Below are 22912 nucleotides of genomic sequence, written 5' to 3' on the forward strand. Positions count from 1 at the left end.
AGGCCATTTTGGGTGCGAGTCAATAACTCTGAGTGTATGACTAGTCCAGAGCTAGTGACGGCCATGTTTGATGTTTGTATTCACATCCAGCCTCTCTGTTTCTGCTATCCTCAGTGGCTCTGCTAAGAAGGTGTCAATGGACAGAATAAATGTGGCTGCCTTAGCTAACAGCAGAACAGTATCTGCTTTGTGTGCATAATGAAGTCCGCTTGTCAGCCAGGGAGACTGCCTGCGACCCAAATGGCACCCTATTCCTTTTATAGTGCACCACTTTTGACCAGGGCCCATAGGGGTGCGATATATAGGAAATAGGGTGCCATTTGGGACGCAGATCTCTGACTGTCTAATGGCATCTTAATACACAGGCAGCAGCCGATGGGTCTGAAGGGAAGGGCTTAGAGAACATGAGAGTAGTCAGGAACAGAGAGGAGTACGTGTGTGTGTGTGTGTGTGGGGGGGGGGGGGGGGGGGGGGGGGCGCTAGGAGGAGTGTGTGTGTGTGTTTATATTTATGTCTGTACTGTATGAGATGTTGCTATGCGTGTGTTTTTGGAGTGTGGCTATCAGTGCACTGGCCTTTGTCTCCATAGTGTTTTCCTCACTCTCTCTATTATGGATAAGTGGAAAATGTTCCTGTTTTACTCTCTCTGTTTTTCCTTGTCTTCTTCCTCCTCTTCCTTTTTCTCTCTTGTTGGTTTTTCTCTTTTCTCTTTACTCCCCCCATCATCATCGCACTTCGCCATCCATAAAACAATCCAAACCTCACCAAATCCTCTCAGATCAACGAGAAGGTTGGTTTTTTTCACTCTTTACCTTCCTGCTCCTCCTTTGATACCCCATGGTATGCCAAGGCCCGGTGGGCTGGAGCCTGGCAGCGCCCCCAGCTTCACGCTGGGTGCCACGGGCCCGTCCCGGCCTGATGGGCCTCCCAGGAACCTTCCTGCCTCTACCAACCTGAACTTCCACTGTGCATCTCCTACCCTATATCTACTTGCTACCCTCTCTACTACTGCTATGCTGCTTGCCTCCACCCTAAACCCTCCACCATCTACATTGTTATAGGTCTTTGAATATCTCTGGCATGGATGTGTCTTCCCTGTCAGCTTCAGTCTGTTATGTATCTTCCTTGCCCACTTCCTTAGGTGATCCTCACATCACCTAGGGTGTGTCTATTCCATCCCAGCATCCTCTATGTTCACACTGTGTCCGTCCAACCATGGCTGTGTCCAATTGGCACCTCATTCCTTATAAAACGCAATACTTTTGGTCAGCGCCTTAAGTGCTCCGGTCAAAAGTGTGGCACTATATAGGGACAAGGGTGTCATTTCACTGTGAGCCTGAGCCCTCACATCTGTGTTGCCACATGGACTCGTCATGGTCCCAGTCTAGCTGACTGCACAACTCTCATTTTACCTTACCTTGACTCGACTCTCACACAGTATATCAGCTGGTAGCATAGCTCTCCACCATACAGTCTTTGGCATCTTGGGAGTAACAATAAGCTACCATTAGAAAGAATTGCAGCCTTGGTTATATCCATGGTTTATGAAAATGAGAAGCGTATGGGCTCTCACTGAGATTTCTCTGATGCAATGCATTATCATTGGTCTTCTGCAACAGTGGTTTCTCATTGTCTTTTAGGTATTTTACATCTGGGTTCAGGGAATAGATGTTGCATGAAGCTTAAGAGATCAGTACTATTTACATACAAGTTCAAATTTCAGTAAGTGCCTTTTTCCCACCACCCTGGAACGATTTTCCTATTTAGTAGATGTTGTGTTATCCTGGTTAACAGTGAAAAGCCTTTTGAGTTTTCAATATTTAATCAGGCTAAAGCAGCTTTGATTGTTTATTTTGGATTCAACATTCAGTGCAGTATTCCAGATTTAGTTCATAGAACAATGTGAGCAGAGAACAGAGAGGGAGAGACTGCGGAGAAGATGAGAATAAAGCAAACAAATCTGTTTAAAGACCCCGTGTGTTTTTCAGTAGTTTTTTTTCCAGTTTCAAGCGTAACCCCAAACAACAGGGGTCAATTATGAGACAAAGGAGTCTAAAATGTCATAATTTCCAAACTTTTTTTTTCGTCCTTCACAAGTGTAGGACTTTGTCAAGCAAACAATTTACCATGTTTTCTCTGTTTTTAATGGAGGAATGAAATACAATCTTTCTTTTACTTGTGGTGCAACGCTGAACGTTTTGATTCAATAGTGCACTTTGTGATAAAAAACACAAAATTTGGCACAGAGGTACAGTACTCGTCAAAGGTTTGGACAAACTTACTCATTCAAGGGTTTTTCTTTATTTTTTACTATTTTCTTCATTGTAGAATAATAGTGAAGACATCAAAACTATGAAATAATACATATGGGATCATGTAGTAACCAAAAAAGTGTTAAACAAATCAAAATATAGTTAGATTTTAGATTCTTCAAATTAGTGTCACAAACCGGCTCAAAGTTCGTAACAAGAAAAGGGAGACAACGTGGAGATAAGGAATAACAAAATGTATTTATTAACTAAAGTAAACTAAATATAATTAACAACGGTGTGTGTAGTCAGTAGTCAGAAGTGTATGTGAGTGGTTGAGTGCATGAATGTGATAATGAGGGATGTTGAAAGGTGCCAATGCAAACAACCAAAAACAGCCACAAAAATGCCACAACCAAAATCTGTCTGCATGGAGAGAGTCTCCCCAATGAATGGGGAAGAGGTATATTCATCCTGGGACACACCCGAGCCCATGTGTTCTATTTCACTAATGACCCTCCCGGCTCCTCCCACTTTTAAGGAAAACAAGAGCAAAGAGACAGAATATGGCAGACAGAGTGGGAGGTCACAGTAGTCACCCTTTGCCTTGAGGACAGCTTTGCAGCTCTTTGCATTCTCTCAACCAGCTTCACCTGGAATGCTTTTCCAACAGTCTTGAAGGAGTTCCCACATTTGCTGACCACTTGTTGGCTGCTTTTCTCATCCCAAGCCATCTCAATTGGGTTGAGGTTGCGTGATTGGGGAGGCCATGTCATCTGTTGCAGCACTCCATCACTCTCCTTCTTGGTCAAATAGCCATTACACAGCCTGGAGATGTGTTGGGTCATTGTCCTATTGAAAAACAACTGATAGTCCCACTAAGCGCAAACCAGATGGGATGGCGTATCGCTGCAGAATGCTGTGTTAGCCATGCCGGTCTAGTGTGCCTTGATTTCGAAAAGAATCAGAGACAATGTTACCAGCAAAGCACCCCCACACCATCATCACACCTTCTCCTCCATACTTCACGGTGGGAACCACACATGCAGTTCACCTACTCTGCATCTCACAAAGACTTGGCGGTTGGAACCATAAATCTCAAATTTGGACTCTTCAGACCAAAGGAGATATTTCCACCGTTTGTGTTTCTTGGCCCAAGCAAGTCTCTTCTTATTGTTGGTGTCTAATGCCCATTGCTCGTGTTTCTTGGCCCAATCAAGTCTCTTCTTACTATTGGTGTCCTTTAGTAGTGGTTTATTTGCAGCAATTCAACCATGAAGGCCTGATTCACGCAGTCCCCTCTGAACAGTTGATGTTGAGATGTCTGATACTTGAACTCTGTGAAGAATTTATTTGGGCTGCAATCTGAGATGCAATTAACTCTAATGAATTTATCCTCTGGAGCAGAGGTAACTCTGGGTCTTCCTTTCATGTGGCGGTCCTCATGAGAGCCAGTTTCATTATAGCGCTTGATGATTTTTTTCGACTACACTTGAAAAAACTTTCAAAGTTCTTAAACTTTTCCGTATTGACTGACCTTTTTGTCTTAAACATCCTGTTGTGTTTTAATTGTGGAAGTTATTTCTTTCTTAATACGTTTAAGCCAATCAGTTGTGTTGTGACATGAAAAAAAAAATATATAAATATAAAATATATATTTAATATTTGAGATTCCTCAAAGTAGCCACCCTTTGCCTTAACGACAGCTTTGCACACTCTTGGCATTCTCTCAACCAGCTTCATATGGTAGTCACCTGGCATGCATTTCAATTAACAGGTGTGCCTCATAAAAAGCACAATTGTGGAAGTTATTTCCTTCTTAATGCATTTCATCCAATCAGTTGTGTTGTGACAAGGCAGGGGTGGTATACAGAAATAGCCCGATTTGGTAAAAGACCAAGTCCATATTATGGCAAGAACAGCTCAAATAAGCAAAGAGAAATGACAGTCAATCATTACTTTAAGACTTGAAGGTCAGTCAATCAGGAACATTTCAAGAACTCAGTGTGTGTGTGTGTGTGTGTGTGTGTGTGTGTGTGTGTGTGTGTGTGTGTGTGTGTGTGTGTGTGTGTGTGTGTGTGTGTGTGTGTGTGTGTGTGTGTGTGCGCGTGCGTGCGTGCGTGCACTCGAACACACATGCATGTGGGGCTGTGGAGAGGAAGTGTGTCCGTCTGATGAATGGGAATGTGCCTGAACTAAATTTTTTACACTAATTGTAGTCTCACCCATTAATTTGTAATAACAGGTCATTTTTGACCGGGACCACCAGAGGTGTAGAAAAGTTCAATAAAACACCCAAAATGTAATGAAAATCATCTAAATGTATTTGGTGTGTTCAGGTGCCCTGTGTGGACAAAGTCATGGAACCTTATGACAATCATATTAAATGAACTACATTTTTCAGAGACAAATCAGTCCAATTTGTCCGGAACACAGCAGGAAGGTTAAAGTAATGATGGACATTTCTCTTTGCTTATTTGAGCTGTTCTTGCCATAGTATGGACTTTTACCAAATTAGACTATGTTCTGTACCTTGTCACAACACAACTGATTGGCTCAAACGCATTAAGAAGCAAATAAATTCCTGTTCATTGAAATGCATTCCAGGTGACTACCTCATTATGCCAAGAGTGTGCAAAGCTGTCATCTAGGCAAATGGTGGCTACTTTGAAGAATCTCAAATGTAAAGTATATTTAGATTGTTTTTATTTTAAATTTGGTTACTACATGATTTCGTATTAGTTATTTTATAGTTTTGATGTCTCTACTATTATTCTACAATGTAGAAAATAGTCAAAAATAAAGAAAATCCCTTGAACGAGTAGGTGTGTCCAAACTTTTGAATGGTATTGTAGATATGGAGCCACCCCAGATTTGGCCCCTGGGGGGTGTGGCAGTGACCTGTTTAAATATATGCTTATTTTGGGGGATTTCAACCATTGACTTGTGTAACAAAAGGTTTATTAAAGTGGTACTTTGCAATCATTACCAATTTGTCGCTTTTAAGCAAAAATATGTTGGCGCCTCTAGGGTTAAATTGCTGAGCTGAGAAGGTGTCTCTCTGTGGGAGAGATGGATAAAAACCGTCTCAGCTACCCACACTTCCAGCCAACTCACACATCAGCAAGGCACTTTCTAAAATGGAGGTCTGTGCCCTCTGACAATTTACCTCCCATTAATCCCAGACAGTCTCATGTCTTTTCTCGAATAAAAAAAAAAAGGACTACGTTTAAGACAGTTAACTGATTCCTTTCCTCTCTGTGAGATATGAGAGAAATATTAACTTACATTGCCTTCGGAAAGTATTCACAACCCTTTACTGTTTCCACATTCTGTTGTGTGACAACCTGAATATAACATGGATTATATTGAGATTTTGTGTCACTGACCTACAAATAATACCCAATAATGTCCAAAGTGAAATTTTGTTTTTAGAGTCAAAAAGTATTCAGCCCATTTGTCATGGCAAGCCTAAATAAGTTCAGGAGGGACTTTTTGTATCAATATCAAAACATTTCTTGGTAACAATTAAGTACCTTAATGTAATAGATTTCCATTAAAATGGGCAAAAATGGATTTTAGTAACAAAAAAAAGTATTTTGCTAGGACTGTCTGGGAGTCATCTGAGTGGTGAGGGGAAAACTGAAAACTAGCTGTTATTGGCAGAGAGGCTTGGAACTCTCTTTGTTATCGGTCTATTAACCAATATACCTCACGGAGATGTCACCATGGAAAGTTGAAACTCCCGCCCATGCAACCAGAAACTATCAGGAAATGTTTTCACACTTTTACAGTGTTAGTTTCGTCAGCCATGTTACAATATGGTACAAAAAAACACAGGCAAAACAGAATTCTGACAGCACTGGGTCTTTAGCAAATCACATGATAATATGCATGGACTCAGTCTGAGTGCAATAATAGTGGTTAACTTGATTTCTGAATGACTACCCAATCTCTGTACCCCACACATACAATTATCTGTAAGGTCCCTTAGTCGAATACTGAATTTCAAGCACAGATTCTATCACAAAGACCAGGGAGATTTTCCACAGCCTCATCATGATCATAGCTGCTCTGTAGCTAGTTAGTAATTGGCTTGATGCTTTGCTTGCCTTGTGCCTGGGCTGCTGCATGCCTTGCTTGACAATATTTGTGTGCCTAAAATCTGTGTGCAACCACGATTGTGCTTTAAACCCTACCCCCCTCAGCTCCAAAGCCTTTTCTTTTTCCAATCCCAAATCCTTCCTCCCTTCCCTCTTTCTCTTCCCCCTCTTTCTCTGTGGCATGCCAATGAAGATAAGTGTGTGTCTGCATTATAACTGCCAGCTTCTCATGTTGCTACTGCTGATACTACTTCCTGTTCACTTGAAACCAGTGACTATACCCCACAGTGTCACTCGCTTCTACGACGATGACGAGTTCTCCTCCTCCACCACTTCCTGGTGACCTTTAACCTTTAACATTTGTCCTCCATAGCCAATAATAACTCAGATAACCCCTTGTTATAACCTCACTCAGTCAGCCAATCAACAACAACTATCATGTCACGCTGTGACCATTTTCCATATCCATGGGTAACCTCCAACCTCCACATCCTTCTAATAATGTACACAGTGACTAACGTTGGTTTGTTATGATTCCTCCTGCCCTGCATTGCGCTGTCCAGCATGTCACGTTGACAGCTCACAGACTCCAATCTAACACATTGGTTAATTTCCTCTGAAAAGCTCAGAGTTAGTAGACCATTGGCCTCAATTTGATTACAGAGGAACAGATATATAAATCTCAAAATCTCAGCATTTACTTGACTTGAATGAATCACACGCAGACTTCCTGCATACAGAGATGGTACACATGGCACTCATACAGTATGCATACAATACACACAAAAAACATGCAAAAGAAATGCAAAATCTAAATCTCTACTTAGGTAAGGTAAGGTGAATACTGCAGTAGAGAAAGATTGCAAATGCCCATGTTCAGGACATAGGCTAAATAAAAATGTGATTTTGTTAGATAACACCCAACTGTGGTTCATTATGGCTATCTTGAAGTCCCTCAGTTCTTGTTGCCCTCCTGTAGACTACAGTCCTGCAGGAGGGGGGGGGGGGGGGTGAAAGGATGGAGGAAGAGAGAGAGAGAGAGAAGGGAGAAGAGGGTAGCAACCTCACCTCACACCCCATACACCATTCAAGTCACATAAAAACTGAGATGTTTGTATTAGAAGAAGAAGAAAAAACCATGCCATGCTAGCTTCAAAACCAGCTTGGAGATATTTACAGTATTTAGATGTAACTGCTGGTCAGCCAGGCAGGGCCGGTGGGCCCTAGAATACTGTAAGTACTACATTACTATGCCTGCATCATTTTGCTGTGGTAAAGAAATAAGCAGGTGATTTCTTAGTCATGATGATAAACACAGTACTTTAAGAGTTGTGATGTGAATAATGTTGCCTCTATTTTATCTTCAAGCACAAAACAGGGGTCTGCTAGAGTTCTCCCCTTGCATCCCAATTGAAATCCTGTTCCATCCCAAATGGCACCCTATTCCCTACATGGTGTATTACTTTTCACCAGAACCCATAGGGTACCATTTGGGACGCAACGTCTTTCTCAGCGAGCGGCTCTTTGTTGGGCTGCAACCTTGCATTTTTCCTGAGCAAAGAGAGAAAATTGGGAACGTTAGTTATCTTACTGATGATTAAGAGTCTCAGCGCTGTCTGAAAGGGGATCGTTTTGCGGGTAGCTTAATGTGAGATCCTGCAGACCATCTGTGTGTGTGTTGGGAGATCAATTGGGAATTGAAACGTCAAGGCCTGGTTTTTGCTGCTTGCTGTGCCTCACCTGCACAACGATTTGCAACCTCCGCTTACAACCTCCGCTCTGTGAGGTTATAGTCACAGAAATACAGTCATATAGTATGAGATTGGCAGTAGTGGTACCCTGATATATCTAAAAGTTTGGCAACTCCGACTTTCTTCGTTTTTGACCTGAGATCACCCTAAACTGGAATCACGGAATGGCACATAACTGTGGCCTATACCCAGCCTCGAACAGCCAGCCCCCTCCCCTCGTCTCACCACTCTCGCTCTCTCTCTCGCCCTCCCTCTCTCTCTCTGTCTCTTACCCTCCTCTCCTCCTTCCCCCCCTCTGTTTTCCCCCCTGTTGTCATTGTCACGTGCTCAGGCGATGTCCGTCTCCGTGGCAACCCATGTTAATGCCAGCCATCTGTATCACAGAGCGTGCAGGTAGCCTAGCGGTTAAGAGCGTTGTGCCAGTAACCCAAAGGTTGCTGGTTTGATTCCCCGAGCTGGCTAGGTGAAAACTCTCTGTGCCCTTGAGCAAGGCAGGTAACCCTAATTGCTCTGTATAAGAGTTTCTGCTAAAATGTAAATGATGGTTCTCTCTTTCCCTCCGGTCCCAGCAGACAGACAATGCAGCCCTTGTCTTTGCAGAGACGACAGCCAACATGACTATCTATCACCTCTCCTCACTGACTGACTGAGCCCATGCAAATACACATTCATTTATCACAGTGATTCCTCACTTGGTTGGAGCTAATTAACTTATTGCTGTGCTTGAGTGAGCCAAATGAAGACATTATGTGCACATACATCCTCTTTCAGTTTATTTGTTCAAAGTAGTACCGCTCTCAAATTATACAACATTAGCTATACCCTGCTGTGTTTCCGACCTGTTTGTCGGAAGTCTACAACAGCTCAATACATCTCACTTGGTACTCTGGTTGAGTCAACGTTGTTTCCACATCATTTCAATGAAATGACGTTGAACTAACGTGGAATAGACGTTGAACTGACTGACGTCTCTGCCCAGCAAAAATTATACATTGGAGGTGGCGACTAGTAATGTTTTTGGTTGCTTGTACATTTCTATTTACACCTCTTTTGGAAGTACATACCAGCCATAACGGGAGTAAGTGAAGATAGTTGCTCAGGGAAACGTATCGAACCTACTTTGACATTATAACGCTTGCATAGCTGTCTAATGGGAGTTTGAATCTGAGCTTCCTGAGCGTTAGAGAGGAGACATGTCACAGTCATCGGCAACATCTCTAACGCAAAGATACTGCAGCAGGTTTCCACAAGCTTTCACAGCCACAAAGTCAAGTTAATTTAAGGTTAGCGTACGGTTAGCAGTGTGATTAAGGTTAGGGTGAATGTTAGAATTAGGTTTAAAATCAGATTTTAAGAAGATTAATTGCTCAAATTGGCAGGGTTTATGACTTTATGGCTGTGTTAACTAGTGACAACCCTCTCCCGCCTCAATTTAGAGCCACGCCTCAAAGTTATGTTTCGCTCAGAATTTGAATAGATTAGCATGTCACTCAGTAAATCCACACAACCTAAATTCCAAAAAGTGCCACTGTTACCAGGCTTTATGTGAAATGTGAGCATGGGGACAAGGTCAGATCTGTCATAAACCTCTGTGTCTCTCCCTGTTTGACTCACACAGCATGTAGATCTCCCTTCCCCTTCTATTTAGTTAGACCAAGAAGAAACATGGTGAAACCCCGTAAGACACAATCTAAGCCCCTCAAGGCCAGAATATTCAGACTCTAAACTTAAATTATACCACAGTGAAACACATTTTGTGACCATTCTCAGCCTTCCTAGTCAAGGAGTGTGTGTGAGCACTTTTGCTGCCATGCCGTTGAGCTATGTATATTTAATGCCTGCAAAGTGAGTAGCATTGCAACATTAATTCAGACATAATGAGCAGTACTTCCCAGCACTTAAGGGGACTTCTAATGGTGTATGGTAGATAACAAGGGAGAAGAAACCTCTTCTATTCACTCACACTTAGAGACAAAACGAGTGTTGGATAGCTAGCTTACTCTGAGTATGGTAGGGAAGCTATAGACTTAACAGCAGTAATAAGCTCCAGGTGTGTCTTAATCCACATACCAAAGAAGGAAATCCAAAGGCACTCGTGAGAAAACTAGCCTTATAGGCCACCTTAGGCATTTTTTTGCAAATTTAACATGAAAGGGGAGGAAAGTCCTATTTCACTGTTGAGTAATAGATACATCACATGTGGTCCCACCCTAACTAACTATAGCAGAGTTGCCATAGGCCTCTATTGTCCCAGAGAACAGTGGTATACCCTGCAGCAACAGCCAGGCCTGACCATTGAGGTATTGAGCTATCCCAGCCAACCATGCAGTGTCTCCCATCAAACCTCCACTTCTTCTGCCTCTCACACCCCTATGCTCTCCCCCTGCAGTGAGGCGTGTGCCACCCCGGTTCTCCATCCCTCCCAACAACCACGAGGTGATGCCGGGTGGCAGCGTGAACCTGACGTGCGTGGCGGTGGGAGCACCCATGCCCTACGTCAAGTGGATGATGGGGGTGGTAGACCTGACTAAGGAAGAAGAGATGCCCATTGGGAGGAATGTTTTGGAGGTCACCAACATTCGCCAGTCTGCCAACTACACCTGCGTGGCGATATCGTCGCTTGGTATGATCGAGACCACTGCACAGATCACCGTCAAAGGTGAGAGGGCTGGGAGAAGTGTGAGAGAGGGGGTGTGGGAGTTTGAGTGTTTGTTTTGCCTGGTATTTGGTATTTTATTAGGATCCCCAGTAGCTGTTGCAAAGGTGGGAGCTGCTCTTCCTGGGGTCCACACAAAACATGAAACATGACATAATACAGAATATTAATAGACAAGAACAGCTCAAGGACAGAACTACATCAATTTAAAAATGGTGCACGTAGCCTGGGATGCAGTGAATTAGCTATGTTTGGTATCTAGCAAAGTAGCCCTCGTTCAAGATCAACATGTCAACATCCAAAATCAATAGATGGATCGGGATCAAGATCAACATCCAAAGGAGATATTTTATATGAATATTAGATGAAAATGTTAAAAATGTCTCACTATGTCTTGGACTGCACTATAAGAGCTTGATATTCATGAATCATGATCCATTGCACCTAATGGCACAACAAGCTTAATACTAATATAGAAATATAATTTTCTTTCTTTAAACATGTATACAGCATTGTGTGAAAGAATAAAAAAGTCTAAAAATGATTTACCCACAATCCTCTAAAAGCAGAGTCATACGGCAAGATATGAAATGCAAGGTGATAAAAATGAAAGACTTCCAATGAATCATTTAATCACTCGATTTTCTCTTTCTTTGGTTTTCCTTATAAAATATATTTTGAGCAACATGTTAAATTGGATTATTTTGGTTAAATTAAATTAACAACTCACTGAAACAATTTGCCTATGTTTTTACAGTATATATATATACAGGGCCTTGCGAAAGTATTCGGCCCCCTTGAACTTTGCGACCTTTTGCCACATTTCAGGCTTCAAACATAAAGATATAAAACTGTATTTTTTTGTGAAGAATCAACAACAAGTGGGACACAATTATGAAGTGGAACGACATTTATTGGATATTTCAAACTTTTTTAACAAATGAAAAACTGAAAAATTGAGCGTGCAAAATTATTCAGCCCCTTTAAGTTAATACTTTGTAGCGCCACCTTTTGCTGCGATTACAGCTGTAAGTCGCTTGGGGTATGTCTCTATCAGTTTTGCACATCGAGAGACTGACATTTTTTCCCATTCCTCCTTGCAAAACAGCTCGAGCTCAGTGAGGTTGGATGGAGAGCATTTGTGAACAGCAGTTTTCAGTTCTTTCCACAGATTCTCGATTGGATTCAGGTCTGGACTTTGACTTGGCCATTCTAACACCTGGATATGTTTATTTTTGACCCATTCCATTGTAGATTTTGCTTTATGTTTTGGATCATTGTCTTGTTGGAAGACAAATCTCCGTCCCAGTCTCAGGTCTTTTGCAGACTCCATCAGGTTTTCTTCCAGAATGGTCCTGTATTTGGCTCCATCCATCTTCCCATCAATTTTAACCATCTTCCCTGTCCCTGCTGAAGAAAAGCAGGCCCAAACCATGATGCTGCCACCACCATGTTTGACAGTGGGGATGGTGTGTTCAGCTGTGTTGCTTTTACGCCAAACATAACGTTTTGCATTGTTGCCAAAAAGTTCAATTTTGGTTTCATCTGACCAGAGCACCTTCTTCCACATGTGGCAAACTTTTTATGGATATCTTTAAGAAATGGCTTTCTTCTTGCCACTCTTCCATAAAGGTCAGAATTGTGCAATATACGACTGATTGTTGTCCTATGGACAGAGTCTCCCACCTCAGCTGTAGATCTCTGCAGTTCATCCAGAGTGATCATGGGCCTCTTGGCTGCATCTCTGATCAGTCTTCTCCTTGTATGAGCTGAAAGTTTAGAGGGACGGCCAGGTCTTGGTAGATTTGCAGTGGTCTGATACTCCTTCCATTTCAATATTATCGCTTGCACAGTGCTCCTTGGGATGTTTAAAGCTTGGGAAATCTTTTTGTATCCAAATCCGGCTTTAAACTTCTTCACAACAGTATCTCGGACCTGCCTGGTGTGTTCCTTGTTCTTCATGATGCTCTCTGCGCTTTTAACGGACCTCTGAGACTATCACAGTGCAGGTGCATTTATACGGAGACTTGATTACACACAGGTGGATTGTATTTATCATCATTAGTCATTTAGGTCTACATTGTATCATTCAGAGATCCTCACTGAACTTCTGGAGAGAGTTTGCTGCACTGAAAGTAAAGGGGCTGAATAATTTTGCACGGACAATTTTTCAGTTTTTGATTTGTTAAAAAAGTTTGAAATATCCAATAAATGTCGTTCCACTTCATGATTGTGTCCCACTTGTTGTTGATTCTTCACAAAAAAATACAGTTTTATATCTTTATGTTTGAAGCCTGAAATGTGGCAAAAAAAGTGTCGTTTAAAGTTTGCCACAAGCCACCTGGGAGACACACCAAACATGTGGAAGAAGGTGCTCTGGTCAGATGAAACCAAAATTGAACTTTTTGGCGACAATGCAAAACGTTATGTTTGGCGTAAAAGCAACACAGCTGAACACACCATCCCCACTGTCAAACATGGTGGTGGCAGCGTCATGGTTTGGGCCTGCTTTTCTTCAGCAGGGACGGGGAAGATGGTTAAAATTGATGGGAAGATGGATGGAGCCAAATACAGGACCATTCTGCAAGAAAACCTGATGGAGTCTGCAAAACAGCTCGAGCTGTTTTGCAAGGAGGAATGGGAAAAAATGTCAGTCTCTCGATGTGCAAAACTGATAGAGACATACCCCAAGCGACTTACAGCTGTAATCGCAGCAAAAGGTGGCGCTACAAAGTATTAACTTAAGGGGGCTGAATAATTTTGCATGCCCAATTTGTCAGTTTTTGATTTGTTAAAAATTTTTGAAATATCCAATAAATGACGTTCCACTTCATGATTGTGTCCCACTTGTTGTTAATTCTTCACAAAAAAATACAGTTTTATATCTTTATGTTTGAAGCCTGAAATGTGGCAAAAGGTCGCAAAGTTCAAGGGGGCCGAATACTTTCGCAAGGCACTGTATAAAACAGAAAACATATGTGTTGAAACATGGTAACAGCTTCTTTTTATAATGACAAAAATGATATTAATACCCCAATCACCAAGACCAACGGTCAAAGGACGAGCGGTCAAATGATGAGAACATCAGTAGCCTAAACATCATTACAAGCGCCAAGTGTCTTGATAAATAGTCAAACTCGGCACAAAAGCAATAATGCCATTACAATGAATAGAAGTGTCGATATAACAGCAGTCAGAAATAGTCCATCATTGTCAGCTCATGCTTACATTACATGGTGTCAGCTAGGTTTTATTTAGCCATTATTCCTTGTCCTAACAGTCTTTGTAACTTTCACTTGCTTGACCCACTTTGACATACGTTGGCTTGCTTGTAGCACGTAATAGTCTCCGGTATTCTTTTTGTGTTCCCATTGTCTTGTCATTCTTCATCTCCATTGTGGAGTACAACTGCTGTGCAGGTGCCTTATTTTGCACAGAGGGAGGGAACTCCTGTCTCACTTTGTTCACGCTGCCGGCCAGACTTGTTTTCTTTGCAAGCAAATTGTTCACCGATGGCAGTGAAGTTAAGAAATTGTCCATGGTGACATTTTTGGCTATTTCCAATGTAAGGTTCCACAAGCCCCATCACCACATTCTCTCACCTACTGCCCGATGTGGATATTTTCCCAGATGAAAGCCGTTCAGCATCTACAATTACGCACACTCTCATTGGGTAACCTACTCCAAGTAGGCCAGAGTAGACTGATAAGACTGCTTTTATTTGGTGGGCTGAAATAGGGTACATATCATTTTAAGATTTGAATTAGACTGGATCAATGCAATAGAATGGCTCGCCTTGTTCTTCATTCACAATTGGTGACTACATAATTATGCATTGTTCGTTTCCCCTCGTTCATCAACTCAAAGCCATCATACTTTACTTCATTTATTTCATCTGTTGTTATATGTGTGAAATGAGTTTTGGTATAGTTTGGGTTCAGTTTCGTGGCAATTATCGGGGTGATTATCAGATGGGCATTGCACTTTCAACTGTGGGAAGAAGGAGAGGAGCAGGCCCTACTGTTTAGAGAAGGAGAGGAGCAGGCCCTACTGTTTGGAGAAGGAGAGGAGCAGGCCCTACTGTTTGGAGAAGGAGAGGAGCAGGCCCTACTGTTTGGAGAAGGAGAGGAGCAGGCCCTACTGTTTGGAGAAGGAGGGGGAATGTGGGAAAACCATTTAAAAAAAATGACATGCCCTCCTTAAACTTGTTATAACTCCAGTTCTGTTTGTGATGTTAAGATTCGAATAACAACAGTGTGTTGTATGGATTTATTTAGGAAAAGTCAAGGATGGAGGGGGGCATGACTTAAAACATGGCAGAGTAATAACACATTATAATTCATGAGGAGTCAAAATTACTGCTTTAGCGGTTCTAGCAGTATATGTTTTTAAAAGTATTATTATAAATTCACCCAAAAATGATTTCTAACAGTGTGGCTGTGTGGTTGAGTGGATACAATTCCCACAAAATGTATCATCTTACTGCCCCCCCCCCCCCCCCCCCCCCCCCATCCTGTTTTTAATCTGTCTAAATAAAGCATTGAAAAAATAAAGGTGGAATTCCACAAAAAAATATTCTCCATAGGCCCTTAACCGTCAATGTTTAGGCTGTAAACCATTTGCATTTCAATACCATTGATTGTATGATAAACATAGTGTTTGTGTTTTGATGCTAACTTTTACATGCATGCACTGAAACCCAATAAAGTGTTTTCACAACACTCTCTTAAAACCCACATTTTCAGGTTAAAGAACTACTTTGGGTGTTTCAGACGACTTCATTTCTGTTTTAAAGCACTTACATTGGATTTACATTGAAGCACCCTCCAAACGATTTCAGCTTAGGTGCTCTACTTTTCATGGTTTCATTACACAGTCATGGTGAAACTTTCTATTTTTACAGCACAGATGACAGTGTGTTCATTAATACTGTCATCAATAATTCAATATGGCTGAAACTTTACCTTCCTGAAAACCTAACTATGACAAAGTAGCGAGATGACAAACTAGCGAGCAAAGCGTTTTTTGTGTTTACTTTCCAATTACAATGGGATCCTGCTTTCGGGAAATACAGTAGGCTATCTCACTGCTTCAAATATGAACAGCACAAAGTCATATTTCATTTATTTTTTAAGGAAGGGTCTTAGCTATGGGCTAATGATTCCAGATCGAATTGGCCAAAGACTCAGTTGAACATTTCATTTACTACTTTGTTCATTGCATGTGAAATGCTTGAAGCCCAAATCAGTTCTCATCTCATCTCTACATCCTCTGAGTTTAGTGAGTTGTGTACATGGAGAGATAATGAAGTCAGTTCCTTCTTTTAGGGATTAATATTTGCACTGGCTGAAACAACACATAATATTAGAGTATTTGTGACGCTCAAATACCTATCAGTCTAACCAATCATTAATTCACTAGAGTTATTATAGAGAATCTCAGTTATTTCAAAGATTTTTTTGAAGAGGAAAGCACTACTACTTCTAGTAATGGAGACATATTTTCTGAATGAATGGGGCCCTATGGTAATATTAACAAAACACAATATGACTATCAAAAAACAAATAATAAAGTACACTGTTATCTGTTTTTGTAATTTTATCAGTAACTTACTGTATTAATCACCAATGTGATGCTGTATAAACTGAATACAGTAGATTACTGTAGAATGTACAGTAAAATTCTGTAAATGTGTTTTACAGTATTAATTATGGTGCATTTTGGGAAAATGTTTTGCGTGAGGAAAAAGTTTCTGGCTCATTAACATATTTAAGGCGTGCCTTGTAAGAGGCTATATTTGTTGCACCCGTGAGTGAGAATGCTGTACCCCCACAGAATACAGTAATATACTATATTTTCTCAATTCTACCAACCTTGTCCTGAAACTTGACAGTGTCTTATTGGCACTGCTGCCAGTAATTTACTGTCATTCAGAATTCGGTACCAATTTTGCATTTTTGGAGCATCAACAACCTTTTGACCACATGTGGGTGTGTGGTAATGTTTCTCAAGCATTAACATATTTTGAGGCATGTCTTGTATAAGGCTATATTTGTTGCACCCATTGAGAGTGCTGTACCAATTTAAGTGATATGTGGTTCCCTAACAATTGCACTTATGTAGGGAACAGATCAGAGTGACAGCAAGTCTCAAATCTTTAACGGTTGAGCGGCTAGCAATTTCATTTTGATCTGTTTTGCCCTGTAGTCACCATCAGTTTAGAAGCCGTTCTTTAGGCCTGAAGTGAAAGTGATATAAAACACCAAATATCAGTTGGTATGCTGCAATAAATAACTAAATATTCACCATTAGCAAATGCTGAATGGATTTTCAGTTGAATTCAACAATGAAATACTTTATTGATGTTTTTGCTTTAAATTCACTGCAGCATACTGTAAATTATGGTGCATTGAGAAATATTGTGGGAAGAGAAAGAATAGCTGGTTCAGTAACATTCTGTATTTTAAGGTGTGCCTTGTCAGTGGCTATATTTGTTTCGCCTGTTAGTGAGAGTCCTGTACCATTTTAAGTGATATATGGTAGTAGTTCCCTAACAATTAAATGTATATAGGGAACAGGTCAGAGTAGTGGCGGTTCTTAAACCTTTTAATGGTTGACTATTTCTCCATGTCCATTTGATCTGTTTAGCCCTGTAATAATGGCCAGATTGGCAGCCTTTGTCCAGGCCTCTAGAAGTACAAGTGATATTAAACACCAGGTATTCATTAGTATGCTATAATATGCAAATGTATACAGCCAACCTGCTTGCGCTAATCCCTTGTAATTACTGTAGGATTTTTTTTTAAACAGTTTAATAGTCACTTGTACTTTGTTTCATTGCTCTGGCATTAAGTTAACGTGAATATCTCACTATTGTATTGGCACTTTCCATAGATATTCAGAATCATATCATGAGATGTATTGTTGTAATTATGATTATTTTGAAGACCAGTGCATCCTTAAATACAACAACATGTTCAGTAACGGTTATAGAAACGTTTGACTTGCAATGACTGTAATATGTGTTTGTTTTATCTACCGTGGTTGAGTGCACTGACTGTACGTTGTTAAGGACCAGAGCACCCGCTAAATGACCAAAATGTACATTTAAAAATGAAAACTTTCAAGGAACACTGGGTGATACGTCGCTGCATGCGTAAATCCAATAATATGCTGTAAATTAGATTACAGTACCATTTTTGGTACTATAAAATGCATTACCATGAAATGGATTATGGTAGCTGTAGGTTAAAATAAATCAACGTTACTTACTGGCCAATTGCTGCAGGAAATGTTTTAAAGTGTAAGCAAAATACAACTCCCCAATTAGCTCATGATATCACTCACAGTGTTGACAGATGGTGGGATATTTTCAAGTCCTGGGAGAGGCTCTCTCTTCTCTACAGACTCACACCTACTGATGAATAAGTATTCCGCAACTTTGTATATGTGATGCATGCATAATAGGCCCTAAAATAGTTTAACTTCTAACTTAACATCACTCAGTACTCAGTGCAATACTGTCAGGGTTTCAAAAGTTTTTCAAGCTTCTTTTGCCTTTTTTGGATATGGCGCATAGTCTATGTCCTAAATGCCACCCTTTTTCCTACATAGTGCACTACTTTTGACCAGAGCACCATGGGCCCTGGTCAAAAGTAATCACTATATAGGGAATAGCGTGCCATTTGGGATGCAGGCAATAATAGCAGATGTCAATAGCAGATGTCAACCAAGGCGTCGGGAGTTGGGGTGGTGGGGGGGGGGGCGGGGGCTGCGGCTGTAGGGTTGATCTCTTTCTCTAAAACCTCTCGGGTTGCAGTGTCTCATCCCTAATGCCCATCTGACGTCTGGAGGCGAGCTGTTACCTCTTACTTTAGCAGAACCATTTGGACTCTGACAGTAGTACAATAATGCACAACACAAAAGTGATTTAGCTAACATTTTCAGCCACAATTTTATTACAATGCAGCCTCTTTCCATTTACGAGGGAAATAAGAAAACCTGGGAGAGTGTGTACATTACCATTACCATGAGGTAAAGGGACAGATAATCACTTTCTTTGCAGAATGGACCTACATCTTGAGTGTTTCAAACTCAAATGCTCTGCGAGTGCAGAAAAAAAATACATTCATATTATACTATATGTTATATCATGTATTATAAACTGGGTGGTTTGAGCCCTGAATACTGATTGGCTGAAAGCTGTGGTATATCAGACCGTATACCACAGGTAAGACAAAAATACATATTTTAACAGTTCTAATTACATTTGTAAGTAGTTTATAATAGCAATAAGGCACTTATGGGGTTTGTGGTATATGGCCAATATGCCACGGCTAAGGGTTGTATCCAGGCACTCTGCGTTGCGTCATGCATAAGAACAGCCCTTAGCTGCGGTATATTGGCCATATACCACACTCACTTGAAATATGTCACCTTGCAAGTCAACAGAAGGTCAAATAATTGCAAAATATGAAAAGAAAACCCTCTCAAGAAATCCTAGCACTGGCCTCCCGTGTGGCGCAGCGGTTAAGGGCGCTGTACTGCAGCTCCAGCTGTGCAATCAGTCTCTGGGTTCCCACCCAGAATCTGTCGTAACCGGCCGCGACCGGGAGGTCCGTGGGGTGACGCACAATTGGCCTAGCGTCGTCCGGGTTAGGGAGGGCTTGGCCAGTAAGGATGTCCTTGTCTCATTACGCACCAGCGACTCCTGTGGTTGGCCGGGCACAGTGCGCTCTAACCAAGGTTGCCAGGTGCACGGTGTTTCCTCCGACACATTGGTGCGGCTGGCTTCCGGGTTGGATGCGCGCTGTGTTAAGAAGCGGTGCGGCTTGGTTGGGTTGTGTATCGGAGGACGCATGACTTTCAACCTTCGTCTCTCCCGTACGGGAGTTGTAGCGATGAGACAAGATAGTAGCTACTAAAACAATTGGATACCACGAAATTGGGGAGAAAAATTGGTAAAATTCAAAAAAAGAAAGAAAAAAAAGAAATCCTAGCACAAAACCACCAAGATAACATACATTCAGTTCACTCCATTTTACATTGATTTTCAGTCAGTCTACTTAAGTCTGCTTTCTACGTTGATTATTTATTCAAGACTAACAAAAACTCTTCTTCAGTATCTTTACACTCCTTAAATATTGTAATTTTGTATTGATACTCAATTACCTCACATTGAACACATTTGTCTTTTTGCCAAAGGTGTGCTCCAAGCCCTGAAATAGTTTTTGGGGGATCAATATGTAAATAAAAGAAAATAGAAAAGACTCTACTTACTCTATTCATCTATCTATTCAAGACTCTGACTCTCAACTTAATTGAAGGAGAACGTTTTGCCCTAGATAGCAAAGAAGGAAATAATGGGCTTTCTATATATGTATATATATAGCGAGTGGGAGAAAAAGAAAGAGAGCGCAACAAAGAGGGAAAGAGAGAGAGAGAGAGAGCGCTGAATGGTCACACTGGTTGAGAGACACTTTGCTTTGGGAGATAATGAACATGGCTGGCTTGGCCCCTCCAGTGACAGGTGAGGTACTGAAAGAGACAGGCTCTGAACAGTGATTGACTGATAGGATGTGAGTGCTGTCCTTCTCGCTCTTTTCGCTCGTGTTGCTGCTCACAGCTCTGGGGCCTGCATTAGTGAGATAGAGCACTCTCAGCCTTTTTTACGTCTTTATTTGTAGTATAATGTTAGCAGGACTGGACGAAGGATGAGAGAATATATTGGAATAGAACAAAATAGAATAGAATGGAATAGTATACTTTATTGTCCATGAAAACAGAAATGTATCGTTTTGCTGTTGTGAGCTTCCATGACCTGTGTATTTCTCTCCCTCCCCAATGGTCTATCTGACAGCCCTGCCCAAGCCCCCCACCTCCCTGATTGTGACTGAGACCACAGCCACCAGCGTCACTCTGACCTGGGACTCCGGGAACCCTGAGCCTGTGTCCTACTACGTCATCCAGTACCGGGCCAAGGTCTCTGACAACGGCTTCCAGGAGGTACGTTCCAATGGTTTGAATGACTCAGTGGGTGCAAGCAACACCATGGTTGTGGGTTCCATTCCTGCATGCGCCACATATGCTGAATGTACAGTAAGTGTCATGGTCAATGTTGACAGTTCTGTAAGTCACTTTGGATAAAAGAGTCTGCTAAATGACCATATTATTATGATGTCATTATGTTTTAGGTTGACGGAGTAGCCACCACCCGCTACAGCATCGGAGGGCTCAGCCCCTACTCTGAGTATGAGTTCCACGTCATGGCGGTGAACAACATTGGGCGTGGCCCTCCCAGCAGCCTCGTGGACACCAGAACCAGTGAGCAGGCTCCCTCCTCTCCACCGCTGGCTGTACAGGCTCGCATGCTCAGCGCATCCACTATGCTGGTCCAATGGGAGCCTCCCGAGGAGCCTAATGGACAGATCAGAGGGTAGGGTCTTAGCTATAAGACTATTCTATTAATATATATTTTTAAGGCTTAATGAAGCCTTTATAAACTCTTTATGAGGCCTACATGCTTTATAAATGTCATACAGCTAAAGGTTGATTTAACAGGTCTCTTCGTCTGAGGATTTTATCTTCCATTTTGTAAACTTGGCTGATTGATTGATTTTCTAACCCCCTCCTCAGTTACCGGGTGTACTATAGCTCTGACCTCGGAGCCCCGCTGAGTGCGTGGCACAAACATAACACTGATGACAGCAGACTGACCACCATCTCAGGGTTGACCACAGATATCACCTACAGCCTCAGGGTGCTGGGGTTCACCTCTGTAGGGGACGGACCTCCGTCTGATGTACTGCAGGTCAAAACCCAGCAGGGAGGTGAGTGGACACTCTGAAGGAGGGACAGTACCTAGTGCACTACCTAGGTGGTAAGTGTACAACTTGTGTAGCCGAGGAGTGGTGAGCGGGCACTGTTACTTATGAAGAAGGGACACTACCTAGATGGCAAGTAGACACTGTATGAAACAGGGGGCACTTTGTGTGTTAGGTCTGTTTCCGCTCCTTAACCACCCTCGACTGTGGGACAATCTTCAAGCTCAAGTCTCCCAAGTAGAGGTTTCACTTTTCACTAAGTGACAATCCATATCCACAAGGGCATATTATCTACTGTGCTGTGTCCTCCAAGAAACAAAGTAGGTGTCTGCTCTGCAGTTTCCTCCTCTTCTGACACATTTGAGAAGAAAGGTGATAAAGTGATGCAGTGCCACTGAATTATTTTGCCGTGCAGAAACAGTCTTCTGAATTGGTTTCTTTGTACTGTGGATGTACTCGAGCTTTTAAAGGTATAAAGGAGCCACTTGCGAAGGTGTTCTGTATAATGTTGGTACTTGTGAAACAGTAGTCTCAGCGCTATTACAGAGTGATTCATGCGAAAGCACAGCGCATCTCCTGTGTCTCACAGCGCGTCTGCAGACTCTACCGTAGTCTATATGATTCCACACTGAGTAATTCACTTTGTCCCAGTCCATGTCATCAACCCCTCTGTCCAAAGTGTGTACTTCCCTTTGTGGTTAAAAGAAGATAACTGGTGTAAGACATTCCAATGCTTTTAGATGGATGGGAAGGAGTGCACAAGTGCATGCTGCGGCTGAATTAAGACGTAACCCCTATGCATCCTGAGAGGTAAAGTCTCTCTCTCTCTCTCTTTCTCTCTTCCTGTAGTACCAGCCCAGCCATCTAGCTTCGAGGCAGAGGCAGAGTTGGACACCCGCATCATGTTGTCGTGGCTGTGGCCTGTCCAGGACCAGATCACCAAGTACGAGCTCATGTACTGGGAGGCTAACTCTGGCAATAAGGTAAATTACAATTTTAAACCTGTCCCCAGCACATCCTACCCTTACTGATAATGCAATCCCCCTACTCCAGGAATAGTGTAATCCGTCTCGTAGGACCATGAAACATTTCATGCTTCTGTTATGTTTTACTCAGTGGACTTTCTAAAAGATATTTCAGATGTTGCAAATGCGATATAGGATCCGAAATGTAATTCCTACTTTGTGTACCTTTTATGTGGAAGTGTTACATATTAACTTTGAGGATTACAATATCTACAGTTCTCATTGTGCTTTTTAACAATCTCTAGCGACAGACATAAACATAAATAGAGTAGCGATCTTGCTAGTGCCGACAACATTTGTTTCTG

At 41.8% G+C, this 22912-nt stretch overlaps 1 protein-coding gene across 9 annotated transcripts in view; it reads left to right on the forward strand.

Moving 5' to 3' along the window:
- Positions 1-22912, forward strand: part of LOC110521733 (receptor-type tyrosine-protein phosphatase F) — a 338288-nt gene that overhangs the window by 211408 nt on the left and 103968 nt on the right. For all 9 annotated transcript variants that reach the window (XM_036968461.1, XM_036968462.1, XM_036968463.1 and 6 more), the window contains 5 exons: positions 10493-10762; positions 20619-20764; positions 20953-21194; positions 21395-21588; positions 22432-22565. In XM_036968461.1, coding sequence (XP_036824356.1) covers positions 10493-10762; positions 20619-20764; positions 20953-21194; positions 21395-21588; positions 22432-22565 — 986 coding nt within the window. The remainder of the gene's footprint in view (positions 1-10492; positions 10763-20618; positions 20765-20952; positions 21195-21394; positions 21589-22431; positions 22566-22912) is intronic.

This window comes from Oncorhynchus mykiss, chromosome 30, assembly GCF_013265735.2.
Source record: "Oncorhynchus mykiss isolate Arlee chromosome 30, USDA_OmykA_1.1, whole genome shotgun sequence".
Taxonomy (NCBI): Eukaryota; Metazoa; Chordata; class Actinopteri; order Salmoniformes; family Salmonidae; genus Oncorhynchus; species Oncorhynchus mykiss.